The sequence below is a fragment of the Stegodyphus dumicola genome, chromosome 2 (assembly GCF_044657685.1).
Source record: "Stegodyphus dumicola isolate Sdum_Otavi_A_Nest chromosome 2, ASM4465768v1".
NCBI lineage: Eukaryota > Metazoa > Arthropoda > Arachnida > Araneae > Eresidae > Stegodyphus > Stegodyphus dumicola.
Genome location: NC_140769.1, coordinates 229,793,622 through 229,813,145, shown reverse-complemented (window position 1 = coordinate 229,813,145; position 19,524 = coordinate 229,793,622). Strand labels below are relative to the sequence as shown.

General features: G+C 28.8%; 1 protein-coding gene across 1 annotated transcript in view; it reads left to right on the top strand.

Annotated features, from left to right (window-relative positions):
• LOC118192785 (C2 domain-containing protein 5) overlaps nucleotides 1–17,199 on the top strand; it is a 154,425-nt gene extending 137,226 nt beyond the window's left edge. Inside the window, exon 31 of the mRNA XM_035363801.2 lies at nucleotides 590–17,199. Within this exon, the coding sequence (XP_035219692.1) occupies nucleotides 590–712 (123 nt within the window). The 3' untranslated portion in view covers nucleotides 713–17,199. The remainder of the gene's footprint in view (nucleotides 1–589) is intronic.
• Nucleotides 17,200–19,524: the final 2,325 nt, after the last annotated feature.

The following is a 19,524-nucleotide window of genomic DNA, read 5'->3' as shown; positions in this document are numbered from 1 at the left end:
AAAATCCGGTTATAGCCACGTGCAGTGCTGATAAGGACCATGTGTTTCTGAGACCCCTTCCCCCTTTATTTTTCTTCTTTCTAGGTATTTCTTTCTCCTGATGAGGAGGGACCTTTAGCTGTCCTTGAAATCGATTGAGTGTTTCAATATACTTACGCTAAATACAAGGTTGTTTTTACGATTTTGACTATTTACACTATTTGTATAATTAATAGATGTCTCTAATACCATGCAATTATATAGCATTGATGCCGCCCCCCCAAAAAAACTGCTAATTCTATGCAGAATTCCCTCCCCTATCTTGAAGTAGAGGGACCTGTGTTTGACTGCCCTGGAAATCAATAGAGTTTTATTCAAAATCTATCCAAAGATTGCTGTTTTGTCCAGTTTTAAAAAATATGCTTTAGTCAAGGGTGGTTATAAACTAAACCATATGAATTAAACTAAAAAGTTCCAGTCTTTAGTGTTTTCCTTAAATTTATAGTTAAATAACTAGTTAAAAAATTATTATTATAAAAAATTATTGCAAGCAAAATACAACATTTAGTGATCATTCTTTAATCTACTATAATTTTAATTTATTCTTTAGGGCCAGTGTTTGGTGAATGTTGCCGGTGATGCTGTTTCAGTTCATATACCAGTTACACAGTATGCAGATTTAGATGATTCAAAAGTAGCACATTTTGAAGTACAAGATTCATATGGTCCTTAAAAAATAATTAATAAATTGTATTATACAAAGTATGATTTTCATCATAATACCAGTAAGATATGTTGCTATTTTTTTCTATAAATTTGTAGGTATTGTGAAATTTTCAAGTGGGATATCAAAAGTACAAAAACTAAGAGTTTTAATTATCCCAAGGAACTGTATATTATTAGAAAGTATTTTATATATATATAGCTTAAAGCAAGTAATATTTAATCTTTTTAAACATAGAATTCATCATAACATAGAAAAAACATAGAATTCATCTTGTTTAAACATAGAGGCTGTTTCAAGCCGTGTTCAATGATTTTATTTTTAATTTTCATGAAGTTTTGTCTGAATTTCTTAATTTATTGTAATTTAGGAATATAATTATGGAAGTACTTAATTTTTGTTGACTAATATTACATGAACATTTCATAAATGTAATTTTTTCTTATATGACATATATTGTACTGGAAAATCTAAAGTTCAAATTTTGTTTGACTTAAATATTAAAAAGCAGTCATATTAGAATGGATTGGTTTTCTCAAATTCAAAATGTACTTAAAATTTTTATTAATAGAAAGAAATTTTTATGTGAAAGAAATCATGTACAAATATAGCATATATAGAAAATAGTATATATATTCTTGCCTTAGAAATAAACAGGGATAATAGTCTTCCCTTGAAAATTATTTCTTATTTATATTTTTTAAATAAAAGATTGATGTGTAGAGGGTCCTTCCTCCCCCCAAGATTGTTTTTTTTTTTTATATATAATAAAATTTGTAGCATTATATAAGAATACAAAGCATAAAAACTATCAGAGTATTTCACTTTATAATGGCTAAATTCATGGGGGAGGGGTTTGAGTGGCACATGTAAAATACTGGAGTTATTTATAAAATATTTATTACATTTCATTTTTACTGTATTTATTTACATTACATTTTTAATAGTTTTTTGTACTATATTATTGTCAATACTGAAAGCTATTTTATTTTTATGCCAACTAAAATTAATACACAGAATGTTTACTGAATTGAAATCACGTGACTTTGGCTGGTCCATTCTTTGCTTTGGTTTGGCATCAAATCTAAAAGCTGAAAACTTCTTTTTAGGGATCTTCGAGCGTGCATTTTTCAAAATAATCAATCTACTATACCATGACACATGTACAGCTATCAGCTTGATGCAATAAAAATTTCAGTTCATCAGACCAACATAACATTCTTCAATGACCAAACATATGTTTTCTTGCCTACACTTTGTAGGCAAGAAAACATATGATTTATTTATAAACTATTGATCTGATAATTATTAAGTAATGACAGGTTTCTAGTAAGATATGTTCTGCAATACTTTATCTCTGTGTAAATATTTGTTGCCTTGATGCTAGACTCAAAGAAAACCAAAGGGATGGATGTTATGCATTCTGGAGTTTCAGTTTTTTAATAATCATTCGTAAATCAGTCTGTATAAATTCTCTCATTCTAATGGTTTTTTTTTTTTTTTGTTTGTTTGTTTGTTTGTTGTTTTTTTGTTTTTTTGTAAAGACTTTGCATTATTCTGTCGTGTTCCATCTGCATGACTAAATTTTGACTGTCGCAACAACATTCTGTGAATACTTTGATCTACTGCAGATAGCAAGCTGAATTTGTGCATCTGAAGCACAAGCACTTTTTGGGAAGGGCATTTAATACTAATGATTGACCATTTTAAAAATTATATAAATTTATTTTCTATCTGGAGTACACGTATTCCGTCTGCATACTGAAAACTCCCACCATACCAAAATAGTTTGGTTAATATGATGCCCGCCGTTCTACTGGGCCAATTGATAAAATTCAAATTGCGTTTTTCATGTCTCGAAAGCGTGACTTACGATATATATTAGATTTATATATAACATCATTCTAACATAGGTATTTTGATACAAATTGGACTTTTTCTGAAATGACATGCCAATTTTTTCCATGTTTCGATTCTACAATTCAAATTATGCCTAAATATTAAATTTTGTAAAATTTTGTTTAAAATTTATGGAGAAATTAAAAAATTTATTTTGGCATATTTTTTCCAGTTTTCGCCAAGAATAATTTACTTGGCGAACTTCTTAACCTAGCAACCTATTTTCCCCCTCTTTTTTTTCCCTACCCCATTGTAAATGAGCGGGGGGGGGAAATGAGTGTTTGGCATTATTATTGCTAAAAAAAAAAAAAAAAAAAATGCCAAATTTCAAAATGCTCCAATATGTAAGAAAATTTTGAATAAAAAACTCTCATTTTTTGCAGGTGTGCCTAGAAATACATATATTTTTATCATATTAAAATATGATAAAAATTTTGTAGGTTATAATACAAATTTTTTTTCAAAAAATTTATAAAAATACAATTTTTAAAATAAATCATAAAAAATGGGTGAATTTTATTTGGAATAAACCTAAATTTTGATCAATGAAAGAATGAATCAAATAAGTCTAATGAAAAAAAGAGATATTATTAAATACATACCAAATTGAATTAACATTGAGGAGCTAAAATTTTTAGACCTAATTTTTAAAAAAATACTCGTGCGATTTTTACAAAACTTGGCAGTTTGGCATAATTTGAGTCCTAGAATGGAAATATGGAAAAAAGTTGGCATGTCATTTCAGAAAAAGTCTGATTTTGTGACAAAATGCCTATATTTGAACAATGCTATATATATATAATACATATCCTAAGTCGTGCTTTCGAGACATGAAATATGCAGTTTGAAGTTGGTCAATGGGAGATATAGAACTGTCCCCCCCCTTTTTTTGCGCAGTGTACATTTTAAAATAATGTTAATATTAAGATCATAATTATGCTTGAATAGGAGATATAAAAGAATTTTGGATGGCCTAATCATAACCTAAAATTAAATATATCACATAAAAATACCATATTTACTTGTATGTTTCTTCCTCCTTTTTTTTTAGGCAGATAGCCCTAGTGTGCTTTGCCATAATTAAAAACACACCAAACACCTCTAGTTTTTTAGCATATGATTCAGAAACTTTTAATTTATGATAACAATGTAAAATATATACACAAATAGGAAATCATTTTGTATAAGCAAAAAGAATATTATTGAAACTTAAAAGTCCTTTAAATTAATATAATAATATTAATACATCTTTTAGTGTGCTTTCTAATGTGTTATGTTTATTATTTATAAGCCATGTGCTTAAAAATGGTACACTTTTGTCTGTTTTTTCTGTCTTGGTTTTCAAGTGTTAAAATTAGTAGGAAAAGAGGTGAAAAGATATGCAAGTAAATATATTATATAAAGCAACTGTCATGATACTTGACTGCTTGGACTAATTTCTTTGTTTTGAAAGTCAGTTCACAATGCAGAGGGAAGCTCCAAGTATGTCACTGTACTTCAAACTTGCTAATGATAATAATTTAAATCGTGATTATAAAATAGTAATAATCTTTTTTGTGATAGTCAATGGTAAATTATACTGAGTATTTTTGCCTTCTTTTTTTGTGTGTATGAAAGTTTTATAACTAGAAATATAGTTAATATGAAAGCCTAAAAAAAACTTTCATTTGCTAAATAAGACAGTGATATTACTTTTTTGGTTTCCAAAATATTAATTTAAATATTGCAATTACAGCCAAAAGTCGTTAATCCGGACTCGTTGGGACTTCGGCGATTCCGGATTATCAATCATCAGTTTAAATCTGGTAAGATGGCATGCAGAAATTACAAAATTAAAAATATGAAACCGTAATTTATGAAATAAAGAACAATTATGATCTAAAGGGTATCAAAATTTACAAAAAGAAAAAGCTTAATATTTATTTGTTTACTTTATTAAACATTTCCTTCAATGTAAGTTGCTTCGTTTCATGTGATAATACTTTCTCTTTAATTCTATTAAACAGACATAATTTCTTGTTTAGTTACAAAGTTCCGCTGTTCAAGTCCTATAATTGCTGTGTTGAGAATACCGACTAATTTGTCAATCGAAATGTTTTCGTTTTCAATAACCTCTGGGTCACTTTCTTCACTATCGGAAGCGAATTATAATGACGAGGAACTTGATTTAAATCATATCAAAGACAGAGTACATCGAGATGAAATACTACACTTAGTACGGAATTATAAACCAAATAAAATAAAAACATCTGCCCTGAAGATAAGGACAGTGCTGACAGATCAACTTCCAATCCGTGGCGTGAAATTGATAAACAGATTTCGGATTTCAAAACATACTTTCGCTTTGTAGATACAAATTACATATTGGTAAATATATATCGGAAATTCTATTTGACATAATCTTTCTAATCTATCATAATCTAATAATGACGTTTCTGCCCCCCCCCCCTCTGCCGCAGAGCAGCGTGAAATTGATAAACAGATTTCGGATTTCGAAACATACTTTCGCTTTGTAGTAAATATATATCGGAAATTCTATTTGACATAATCGAAAGCTCAAGCTTACTTTTATAAAATTGCTCTAACAGTCTGCAAAAAATAATAAGCCGGATCCAATTCGAAGATTAACTCCGTTACACATTAAACGCGCATGCGCACAAACATATTCGCAGCCGTAAGGGTCTTACGCGCTCTCGTAAACGCCTGTGCACGTGCGTGAACGCGACGCATGTGCAGAAAGTTTGTAGCTTTGAGGTCCGGATTATGGGTGTCCGAATTAACGACTTTTGACTGTATTAAGTTTTCAGTGTTCTGTGAGTTTTTTGGTGAAACTAGGGATAAAATAATTTACCTATTTACTGATATGAAAATGCAAAAATTGGGAAAATACTTTCATTCCAAAACCTTTTAGAGTTTGAAGGAGTATTCCTTTTCAATATATGTATATAAATATGGATGTGTATATGTATAAAGGATAAGCTGTGTTCCATTTTTTTAATTCCTTGGTAATTTGTTCTTTAAGTTAATAATTCATTTATTTATTAATAATATATTTGTAATGAGTCAGTAATTAGCTTATCCATACATTTTAATAAATATTTCAATTGTTGTTAAATTCAAAACTATTTCAGGTACCTTTCTGATAAGCAAAAGTATAAGAGATTGATCTTTATGCACGTGTATCAAAGATAGTTCAGATTTATTAGATCTAAATTGAAAACCTAAAATTCTGTAAAAAAATATTTTTGAGAAAAGTGATATTTGTTGTTCGTATATTCATATTGTGATATATATGAAGGAAATTGAGAAAAGAACTTTATAAGATTTATTTGTGTGTGTAAATAACTTGTTTTGTTTGCTGTCAAAATGTATATGTTACTCTTAATGTTAACTGAAAATCATGTCTGAAAATAATGGAAACTCTTTCCATGATTTTAAATTGTATATATGCCAAAAGAAACATTTGTTTAAGCCAAGCTTTGTTTTCACATTATAAAATATTACCATCCTATTCAAAATTAATGATTTCTCATTCTAATTTTTTTTTTTTTTTTTAATCTATAAATTTCATGAACATCTGGCTAAATTCTTGGCTGTGCGCCTGCATTTTTTTATAATAATCCATTTATATTTCATATTATAAATAGTTTATTAAATGAGTTAAGAAGACTGCTTCATTAGAAGGTATGTATGTTAACTAGAAATAATGTGATAACAAAAGTGAGAGTGATTTACTTGACATTATTTATTTTTTATGAAATATGATAATGTATCATTTATTTTACAGATCATTTTTTTCTGTATTCATATATTATTTTAGCCTATCATTTTCTTCAATGTCATATTCTTGGGAGAAACATTAATTAATGTCTTTACTGGAATTTATTGCTCTAAATATATTTTTAAAATCTATAACTTCCACACCATAATAAATTCTATTATAATATGATGAATTTTTTAAATTCTATTATAATATGATGAATAATATATACCAGCGATTCTCAACCGGTGGTATGCAAAGAAACAAAGTATTGTTAACTATGAAATTCAAAAATTAAATCCCCCAGAATCCTGTTTAAGTATTTTTCTGAATTTTGGCTCATAAATTTTAGCAAAATAATCCATTTTTATTTTCACAAGTATTCTTTTAGCCATAGACATAACAAAATTTGTCATAAATAATGTTTTTAAAAGGAGTAATAGAAATGGATATCATATTTAACAGGAAATAAGAATTAAGTTGATATAAAAAGATAATAGTATTTCATTAATTCTTTTAAAGCTGACCAATTTATTAGCATGTCTACACGTTATGTCGCTACTATTTCCGGGCTCATATTGCTTTATTTTCAATTAGAATATTTTTTTACATTGATTTACAGATGTTTTATCTTCTTGTTGATTTGTAGTCCTCACTTTTGTACGTGATTTGAGAATATCGTCGCTTGTTTTTAAGGAACTCATAATATATTGTGCATTTAAATATATGTGAAAAAATAATAAAGCAAATCTAGATTTTCAAAATGAAAAAAATGGGTCAAATTGACTTGGTGGAAAAGTGATGATTCACAGGTCATGAATCCAGGACAATCTACTAGCACTAAGAATATTGAAAAGCAAAGAAAAATTGTTTATATAAAATATAATGAAAGTTATTTATCATTTGGGTTTACTTGGAATGGAGATGAAATGGACCCTCAACCTCAATGTGTTGTTTGCAGTGTTGTGGTGAAACAAAGTATGAAACCATCATTTCTTAAAAAATGGTTTCATATCTAAGTATCTTGAATCTAAGCATGCCAGTTTAAAAGATAAATCTGCATAATATTTTAAGAGGAAATTATCGGAGTTCAAAAATAGTTAACAAAAAGCTTTGGAAGCTAGTTATTTAATGAGCCTAAGAATTGCCAAGACTGGCAGGCTCACTCTATTGGACAAAACCTTTTATTACTAGCAGCTAAAGATATCATTTTAACACCATTCAACGAAAAAGCATCTGATGAATTTAATAATATTCAGTTATCAAATGATACAGAGAGTAACAGAGTGCAGAAAACGAGTACACCCCCCCCCATCCCAGGTTCCTCTGGGAACTGCCATGCGGGGTTAATCATCCAAGTTTCTGAGGCCTCTTGAACAGCGGCGGTTGACAAATTCATGAAATGGCAAATTCAATAAAAGAGACACTAAATTCAAAGAATAAAATGCAATGAGTAATTTGCGTTGCAGTTGGATGAAGGTACTGATGTAACGAACTTTGTTTAATTATTAGTTTTCATACATTTTGAAGATAAACGAATCCAGGCTTCATTGCCAAAGAGTATTTTGTGAACCTCTTCATGATAGAGCAACTGCAAATGAAATTTTCAAAGTAGTTGACAATTTTATGTCTGAGAATGAAATTCCTTGGAACAAGTGCATTGCCTTGTTCAGAGATGGAGCACGGACTTTAATAGGAAAACATTCCGGTGTAATTTCTCAAATAAAGAAAGTCGCACCTGAAACTAAATTTACACACTGCTTTATTCATCGTGAAGCTTTAGCAGCCAAAAAAACCCCCCAAAACCTGAAAATCATTTTAATCAAGCTGTGAAAATTGTTAATTTTATTAAAAGTTATAATTTGTTTAATTGTAATACTATTAATGTTCTGCTTTAAATTCAAGAGTATTTGTGATTTTATGGCAAGAGATAGTGAACATAAAACATTTTCATTCCAAAGGTGGTTATCCACAGGCAGTTATGAATCGTCTTTTTGATTTCGTGATTTGAATTTCTTATAGAAGAAATTAAAATTTTACTCTGTGAATTAAAATTTGAATTGCAAAAAGTTTTATTTAGAGAATTATGTGTGGTGCATTTAGCATATTTAGCCGATAATTTTGGAAAGTTAAATGAATTAAATTTCCAAGAAAAGGATTACACAGAAAAAGTGTTAATTTTGTTTTCCGTTAGAGATAAAATAAACGCAATGATAAAAATATCTTCAACTAATAATCAAGAAATTGGATAATAATATTTTAACCTTTTGACCTTTTTAAGAAAGTTTTCTAACTAAACATATTTTGAAAACAAAAGAAGAATTAGCATCTGACATTAAAAATCATTGTTTTCATTGGTAAATGATTTCAACATACATTTTCCCAAAGATTATGAAAAAGAAAATTGGATTAAAAATCCATTTTGTTCAAATGTAGCTGAAATTTTATGTTATGAAGAAAACGAACAATTGATTTGACTGCTTGTTATCCTTTGGCGGAACAAAAAAATAAATAAATAAATAATAATAATAATAAATAAAAATAAAGGCATTTCTAATAAAATTGTTAAATTTTTATTGCCTTTTCACACAACCTATTTGTGAGAACAAGGATTTTTTTCCATGTTATATTTGAAAAATAAATACAGAAAAAAATTGAAAGTGGGTTCTAGTTTAGGGTTAAAATAAAGTGAAATAAGATCAGAGATAAAGAAATTGATCTCTCTTAAACAGGCCCAATTTTCACACTAGATTTTAGAATTAAAATATTATAACTGAAATTTTGATAATTGAAATGGTAACCAATTTTTAATCTGATTATTTTTATGTGTGCATATTTAATACAAATAGGCAATAGTTTGTACAGTGGCAAAATATACTTTTTAAATATTTCTACAGAGAAATAATCATTGTAAAATGTAGGGGTGGTACTAAAGTGCTTCAGATTTTGTTTAGATGGTACGCTTTAATCAAAATGTTGAGAACTGTTGGTTAGATGGTATGTGTAAGTCAAAAGTTGAGAACCGCTGATGTATACTATACATCAGTAGTATATTCATGATTTTGTGAGGCATTATAGTTTTGTTTAGTATAAATAAAGCATATAACACCATATACATTGAGTCCACAAAAGTCCTTACCTGACCTTTATTTTCACAATTGCTGGTTGTAGATATATTTCCAATACAAAAATGTTTTAAATTAAAGATAATATTAATAAGGATATAATAAAGATTTTAAAAAATTTTAATTAAAAAAATATATAAAATACGAAATCTAACTTTTTATATGCCCCCCAATTTATGTACTTATCTTTAGAAAAATGTAATACTCATTATTAAGAATTTTTTTCAAGTTATTTTCCACTTGCATTCACAGATTGATTAATAAATGAATTAGAAGTAAGAATAATTTGAATTAATTTTTTTTTCCTTAAATGCCTTTCAGTGACTAGTCTGTAATGTTCTTTAATATATAATTTTGTTATTATTGGTATGCCAAAAGAGTTTTCACACAATTTATTTATTAGTTTTGAAATTTTAGACACATGTTACTAGTATTCTCATACAGTTTTTTTTATTTTAAAATCTTAATCTTAGACTTGTGAAAATAATTCATTAAATTAGAAATATATTTAATTAGAAATAGTTATATATTTTAGTATAATTTATGAATTTTCAGTATGGGAATACTAAAGCCTGTCAGCGTTTCCAAGAACGAAAGTTCTGCATGATTCTGTGAATAAGATAACTTGTTTAAAAAAATTATATTGATCAGTACTTCTGATAATATGCATAACAATGTGCACCACTTAATCTGTTAACAATAATCTTTTTCTAACCTAGTAATTGTAAGTACAAATGTGCACACTTCAAATTGTGTATGGCCCCTGAACATGATATCCAACTTTAAAACTAAATACCTCAGTCAATTTCTGTGAATGTGAGTCACATTTTTTTTATATTGTGCTCCTTATAGTATAGTAAGTCTAGGAAGTGAGGGAATGTATAAAAAGTTAGATTTTATAATTTTTACAAATTCGATTTGTTTTATATAAAAATGCAATAGCATGAATATTTGCATCATTTAAAACAATTTTGTAAGTAGAAGAATGTACCTACGACCAGCAGTTTAAGGGGTGTTGGAACCCAAAAATCTTCAAAAATTGTGATTTCGGATTTTTGCATTTTCAAATTCTCTACACTTTTATCTTTCTAAAAATACTACTCTTTAATCTCTATGAAAATTAGAACTGTAAGAAATCTAGTTTTAATTTATCGTTTGAATGCTTTGATCAATGAGGATTTTTACATAAAAACGCGTTTTTCTCCAAATGTGATTTTTTTATACTCGATGTCTTTTCTCAGTAACTACTCCTCACAGGTATCTAAAATTTTTATGTCTTATTTATTAGGTTTCCTAATATTTACTGAAATGAGCTTTTTGTGATAAACTAAGAAAAACAATTTAAAAAAAAATTATGTGAGAAAAGTGCTAAATTTTACTATGCCTAACAAAATATTCTGTAAATTACTCTAAAATTCAAAATGTTTCAAAAGCTCATCTCAGTATAATCAGATAGGTATACTTTAATTACCCAAAAAATTTCAAGAGTGTATCTACAGCAGATTTTGAGAAAAGGTAAATCGAAAATTGCCAATTTAACATTGTCGATATAGGGGTTGCTGATACCCCTTAAAAAGTAAAGTCTGGGTAAAGACTTTCATGGACATGGAGTATATATAGCATCTAAATATAAGTGCTTGCATAATTTAAAAATGTACTTATAAATTTATTAATTATTTATGTGATTTCATTCTGATGATTAAGGCATTTTTAATTATACAATTTCCATGTTAAGAAATTTCGATGTACGAGTTACGAGTTATTATTTCAGTAATTTTTATTAAAATGCAAAAAGTTTTTTTAATTTTTTCAGTAATGTATTCGTAAGTACTATAAATTCAACATAAGAATTTTAAATTGCAGCTTTAATGATGCATTTCTTAATGATTTATTATGATGCATTCTTCGTCTTCTAGCTAGGCTAATTGCCCCCCTCAAAAAAAAAAGGATATGGAAAATTAGAAATTAGTAAATTTTTAAATGATTTTCTGCTGAAAATTCAAGAAATGAATATATATATATAATCTTTTTACCTTCTGAATATATTCTATATGTTATTTGCTGTATTATAGATATCACTGATTTCATCTAATATGAATATTAGACAGTCAGTACTTACAGAAAAAACATAACAAATTCTAATTTTTATTATGAAGATGGATTGAATATTAGATTATTTCTGCATTATATTCATGAAATGCAATAATGCAGAAATGATCTTATATTCATAAAATGCTGTTTCAGTTCAAAGTTATTGATAGGAATTTTTTAAATGCTACTAAAACACAATTATCATGTTTTGTTCATATTTTCTACTCATTACAAATGAATCTCTTGCAAAAGTTGATTTAAATTATATTAGGTAATGTTAACACTATGGCATAAATATAACAAAAAGCAGAATCTTCACTGCTAGGTTACAAGACTTGGTATTCCATCAAATATGGTACAGTCAAAAGTCATTAATCTGGACTCATTGGGACTTCGGCGATTCCGGATTATTGATTTTTCCGGATTATAGATCATCAGTTTAAATCTGGTCAGATGGCATGCAGAAATTATAAAATTAAAAATATGAAACCATAATTTATGAATTAAAGAACAATTATGATCTAAAGGGTATCAAAATTTACAAAGAAAAAAAAAAGGCTTAATATTTATTTGTTTACTTTATTAAACATTTCTTTCAATGTAAGTTGTTTAAGTTGCTTCATTTTATGTGATAATACTTTCTCTTTAATTCTATAAACAGACATAATTTCTTGTTCAGTTACAAACTTCCGCTGTTCAAGTCCCATAATTGCTGTGTCGAGAATACCGACTAATTTGTCAATCAAAATTTTTTCGTTTTCAATAACCTTTGTGCCACTTTCTTCACTATCGGAAGCGAATTATAATGATGAAGAATTTGATTTAAATCATATCACAGACGGAGTACATCGAGATGTAGTAAGGAATTATAAGCCAAATAAAATAAAAACATCTGCCCTGAAGATAAGAATAGTGCTGACAGATCAACTTCCAATTCATTGTGCGCCGCGGCGTTTCCCCCCCCCCCTCTGCAGAGCAGCGTGAAATTGATAAACATATTTCGGAATGGTTAGAGAAACAAAATATGCCTTTATCCATTTTTTGCAGCAATTCCACTTTTATTTTTAATAGACTTCGAAACATACTTTTGCTTTGTAGATCCTTTACATATTAGTAAATATATATCGGAAATTCTATTTGACATAATCGAAAGTTCAAGCTTACTTTTATAAAATTGCTCTAACAGTCTGCAAAAAATAATAAGCCGGATCCAATCCAATTTGAAGATTAAGGAACAACGCAATCTGCAACATTAACTGAATTAGATAATTTTAGCTTAGCTTATACCGTCCGTTATATATTAAAAGCGCATGCGTAAACGTATTATGCGCACATGCATATTCGCAGCCGTAAAGGTCTTGACGCATGCGCAAAAAGTTTGTAACTTTGAGGTCCGGATTATGGGTGTCCGAATTAACAACTTTTGACTGTATAAGACATTTGGCTGGAAAGTTCCTAACTTTCAAGTTTATGCCATGACTAATATGAAGAAGTTAAACTATGCAGTTATTTAAGATGCCTGATGACATTTTCAACTTTCACAAAGCACTTTTGTTTGGAAGACATGTCAGAAAAAGTGCATTATTTGCTAAGCAGTTTGAAAGTAATTTATATTTCATTCCTGGTATTTAAAATATGGAACTGTCTAATGTTTTCATGTGATAACAATGCAATTTTTCCAAAATAGATAAATAAAATTGCTAGTGAACAAGTTTCTAGTAGCATAACTTAAACTTGACATTGGGAATACTGAAATCTCAGAGACCAATTTTAGTTATTTATGATGACATAGTAATATATGAGATATAATAGCAAAAAGATGTGAAAATTCAGTTGCATGTATTTATTATAGTATTTGATGGTGTGTGAAATGTGTCCATACCTGTGTCATAATATCTTTTAATTTCTGATACTGAATATCATTTATATAAATAATAAATTTTGGCACTGTATGAACAATACTAGTACTAATCAGTATTTTATAAAAATTTGTTAATATAAATGCACAACTTTCAGTATTTTAAAAAATTGTGAAAAAAATCATTCATTTAGTATTAAATAAAAATGTTATGCGATTCTAGTCAAAAGATGTGTTTGTCCTCAGGTTTCATAAAGGAATAAATGGTAATCTCATTTTAAGTATTTTTGTTTCCCTGTCAAAATGTATTCATAGAGTATTCTAGTAAATAAATTAGTAACAATTTTATGGCCTTGATGAGTAGGAACTAATCTGTTTCTGAAGTGGTAGCAAGTAAAACATACAGAAAAGATACAGGAAAAAGGTTCTGGAAAGCACAAATACTTCTAATGCTAATAACAGAAAAAAAAACAAAAACAAATTTCCAGAAAATAAGAGAGCTAAATGAATTGAAACTATTTTTGAAAAAAAATATAAGAATTAAAATAATCACCCATTTACCTGCCAATGACCTATTTGAGAATGATTATAAAAATTATTGAAATAAATTATTTTTCATATTTTATATAATAACTTATTTTATTTTTATTACCATTTACATGAAAGTGATTTTACAAATGATGTTTTATTATTTATGGAAGTTTCTTGATGCTAAAATCAAAGAAATTTAAAAATAATTAAATTGAAAAAAATTGAATGTGCAACTCATTAACCACTTGCGCTACGACTAAACTTCACGGTTGCAGTGCCATGCGCTACAATATAACAAGCGGTAAAGTGTCTCATTTACGCCGCTCCGCGTCTGAAATCCAGAACTGTAACTCGAGAAATAAACAATCACGTTGTTAGCCGACGTGTGCACTACGTTATTTTGTTATTTTCATTTTTGCGATAAATGCCTATCGACGTGGTGTTCACGTCGCTCGCGGTTTGAGACAAAAGCATCTCGACGTGCGTGGCACGTCTTTTTAGCGCAAGTGGTTAATGTCATTCTAGGTATCAGATGTATGGAATTTTTATAGTGTAATTATATTTTCATCTAATTAGCTGTTACTTTAAAATTGAAGATGTAGAAAAAATCGAAACTGCAAATTTAATTGCTACTGATTTGGGCAAATAACTGGCATTCAGATTGGGATGATTTTTATGGGTATGGAAAATTTGAAGAATATTAAGTTTGCACGTTGAATACTATATTACCCCAAATATAAGATAGCATACCTATCCTCAGATTGCTTTATGAAAACAATACCTATCATGGATAATATTAAAAAGTAAAGCAAGTTAAATTAAAAATTATATTTATCATTTAACTTTTTGTCAAAAAGAAAACATTTTTTTTCAAGTTTTCCATCAAAATATGGTATTTCATTTAACTATCAGTTTTGTAAAACATCTTGTTATATAGGAGACTATCTCATATGAAAGTTCTTTTTATTATAGTTTATGTTTAAAATCGTAGGTGTTCTTTTATGCCAAGTTGTCTCACATTCTGGCTGATATGGTATTATTAATATTGGTTAGTGTAAAATTATGGTTGTGAGTCAAATAGTGCTGAACAAAGATAATTTTTAAGTTTCCACTCCCCTTTTTTTATCCAGAAGTAACTTTTATGCTCCTTAGTGTGAAATTTTAAAAATACTAGTTTTGACAGGGTTTAGAATAAGATCTCTTTCATTTACAACATTAGTTTAGATTTCATCACCTTTCAGAAGAATATTTGTCATTTTACCATAAGTTTGTCTGAAAGTTAATAGCATCCAAATGCTTGCTCTCATGAGTTGTACATTCCCGAAGCCTCATTTAGAAGTTTTCAAATGCATGCTTAAGTGCTGCCTCAGTTATTGCCACGTTTATTTCTTCCCAAAGAAAATCACAAGGGAACAGATCAAATAAGTGAGCCAACCATGCAGTGTTATTATGCGAAATGAGACATCCTAGAAAATTCTTCATATAATTGTCCTAGATTTATTGAACATATGATGTAACTCTATTTTGTCTGAACGACAAAAAATAAATAAATAAATAGCTAAAGTCATTGATTTTCAGCTATAGTCATATTATATTTTTACATATTATTGATGTTTCTCTCACATAAAAGGAAAGAAAACTCAAAACGGCTTGGTGTCCAAATGTTCATAGCACATAAGCACCTTTATCAAGATGCTCATAATTCCAGCCATGAATACAGACACCAATTAAAATTGAGGAGATCATTCAGCCATACTTTGTATGATAAAATAATCTACATTGGTAAGAAAAGTTATTAACTCTCCAAAGATTTCCAATTGAAAAAATAATAAACTTTATAATTAGGTACAAATAAAGCTGATAAAAAGGAAATAACAATAGTTATGGCATCTTGTATGATGAATGAATATTTTTTGCTTGGTCAATGATAGGCTTTGATAGGCTTTTGTCAATAACAACCTTTCAAACTCATTGATTGAATTCCTAATGAACAGCAGACTGTTGAAAATGACTGTTCTAGATGTACTTCAGTTAGTATAGTTCATTGGTAAGACTGGTATGTGTTTCAAATTAGTTGTACTTTGTCTGGCCCAGTTAGTGTCGTGGCTTCACATAGAATCGTTGGAGTTATAATCCAGTTAACAGTATTTAATATGAAGTTCCAATAAGTGGCTGAAGCACCAGAGGTGGTAAGATGTTTTACTTTAAGTATCATTATCTATAAGAAGTAATGTTTCAAGTTTATTTTTACATTTTTGTGCTTTATCTTATGGTAAGGATTAAGGAAAGATAACTCACTTTAACAGACAGAGATAACTTCTAAGGATAAGCAATTAGTTATAAATACTTGTATATGCTGTTAGATATCCTAAGTCATTATAGATTTACACAGTCATAATTTATTATTATTAAAAAATATCTCTTAAAAAAGCACTATTCAAACCATAATCTAAGAACATTTTACACTTTAAATTACATATAATTTATGATACTGATTCCAAAATGGTTATATAATATTATGATAATTATACGTAAAATGCTACAAAATATGTATGTTTCGTAGCAACAACATACAAAAAAAATATTTATGCATCTTTTTAATTAAAAAATTTTCAAGATATTTAAACTAATTTACATCAGTTTTCTTCCCTTTAATATCTTTTTTGTTTCAGTAAATAAATCAATGTTCCCACTAGTCTCTGCTTCATCCTCTAATTTGTTAATGTTTATAATAATATCCCTTTCCAGAGTAATTTTTTTTCTCTCAATAAGTTTCCTCTAAATTTTGAAATTTCAGATTTAATTAAAGATTTCTGTTATTCTAAAGAACTTCAAGTATATAGAATGTATAGAAGATGCTGATTAGAAGTTACCGAAGCAATGAACAACAAAATTTAAAACTTGTAAATTTTTTAGAATTTAGGACAGACACAAGGCAGCAGAATTATAGGCCCATAGAGATTGCACCACGTGGCAAAATGTCCTGCGTATGGTGGAGTGAGATATATGAACCTTAAATTGCCAGTTTTCAACTTCTTTACTAATAGAAAATACCTTTCTTACAGATGCCTGTCTATATGACAGGATTAGAACTATTTTTGCAATTTTCCATGTTTAAGTTGTAGAGCAGGGATGTCAAACTCATAGGTACACTTGGGCCAAACAAACAAGGTTTAACTTTAGGCGGGCCGCAAAAAAAAAAAAAAAAAAAAAAAAAAAAAAATCATAGAAACGTAATTTCGAATAATACAATAATAAACATATATATATATATTTATATAGAAAAGAACAAAAAAAAATTTAATGTTTACGTCCTGATACTTGACATCTCTTCTCTGCTATTATCTTTCCTATTTCGGGAGAAATTTTGTTTGCAGTGATAACTTTCAACACTGACCCAAGGTGAGCATCATTAATACGGTTTCTAATAGGAGACTTATTACCTTTCATGACTGAAAATAACTGCTCGCACCGATAAGTGCTACCAAACATGGAAATAATTTCATATGCGAATTTTCGAGTATTTTCAAACCTGGCTGGTAAATATTTGTAAAATTCAGGCACGCCCACTTCAATGAATTTTGCTTTCAAATTTGAGTTGCATTGAATCTCGATCACCTCCATTTGCATATGGCTGGGTACTGAGTCAATACTTATTGAAAAAATTGAAGAAAACAAAAAAAATTTGTCTTCAAGGGAACTAAAATCATTAAACCTCGTTTCAAATTCAGTTGTTAAATTTGCAATTTTTTCTGCGTATTTTTGATATGAACAAGTATCATCTAAACTTGATTTGTTCATGTTGCACGTCGGGAAGTGTGTCAGATCTTCATTTTTAAGTCGTTTTTCCCAAAGAACTAGTTGACATTTGAATGCTTTAATTATGTCAAACATGTTCGTAATGATATGATCTTTTCCTTGTAACGATAAATTTAAATCGGTTAAGTGTTTGGTTATATCAACCAAGAAAGATAAATCTTGTATCCATATTGGATCGTAAAAGAAACTTACGTCTTGATTTTTCGTTTTTAAAAACTGACATATTTCTTCTTTCAAATCCCAGAATTGTTTGAGAATCTTGGAGCAAGATAACCAACGTACCTCGGTATAGTAGGACAAACCCGAATATTCACTATCTAACTCACTTAAGAAAGCAGTGAATTGACGCTGATTTAAACCTTAATTGAATCTTGATCTTGATGAAGATCTTATAAAATTTATAACTTTTTTTATATATGACAAAACATTCTCCATATTTATTACTTTTGTCCATAGAACTTCTTAATGTATAATACAATGCTTATGATAAATGTTTGAACTGTGAATTCTTAGTAATGCTACGAAGCCCTTTTTTTTCCCGGTCATTGATGGAGCGCCATCTGTAGCTACAGAATTTAATTTTGCCAAAGGTAGATTGTATTTCTGCAGAAGTCCAAAAACACAAGTAAATATATCTTCTCCTAATGACGTTTAATATTATATAACTTTGGTACATTAATAGTATTATTACATGTCAAGCAGATTATTTTATCTTTTATTTCACAGCAAAAATATTCTAATTCCCATTTTACTTGGAATATTCTATGTTCGTCAGCGATTTTTTGTTTAATTTTACTACCACTTGGTTTTGATATAGACATACTGAATACAAAGGGCTGGAATAAACACGGTTAACGTTAAAAAGTTAACAAAAATTTATTCTTTCCACAAGAGATAAATCAAAATGCTGAAATATTTCTTCAAAAATATTCTAACAATATCACAAAATGTCAAACGTTAAGCAAAAATCAATTCAAAACAGAGAAACTAATTCTATCTCACAGCGAAATCGCCACAAATCAATCACAGCATTAAGTAAGCAAACAGTTCGCTATAACTACAGCTACTACTGAGATGAGTTGTTTGTTCTCGGCTTTTATAAGCTTTATAATTAATTTCTCGAATATACTGGAAACATCTATAAATATCTGGATTTTTGTGGATGGCAACAGCAATTACGAGATATTTATTTATTAGGTATTAAATGCATGCGCTGTTTTATTTTTAACCTTCCAACGCAGCTGTCTTTTCAAAAATCATCTGCGTTGCTAAGGCAACATGAAGCAAATCTAATTACAGTTCTAAATAAAAAAAATTAAATAATATATATTGGCCGGGCCGCAAAAATATTTGGTGTGGGCCGCGAGTTTGACATCCTTGTTGTAGAGTCATTGCAGCAGGAGATATGAAAAATACACAGTGCCTTCGCCAGGATTCGAACTTGGGCCTCTCGAATATGCACCAAGTGTGCTACTGTTTCACCGTGAAGGCATGCTGAAAGGAGGGAGAAAATACCCTATATACTCGCCCTTTTAAAGGGTGACTAAGAATTAGGGAACCAAATGCCAAATCCTGGTGGTGACGAATTATTGTCTACCACCTTTTGGTTTGGGTGTCACTGTAGTCATTAGGATTTTTGGAGGAGACATGAAAAATGTGCAATGCCGTTACCGGGACTCGAACCTGGACCTCTTGAATATGCGCCTAGTGTGCTACCGTTACACTACGAAGGCATGCT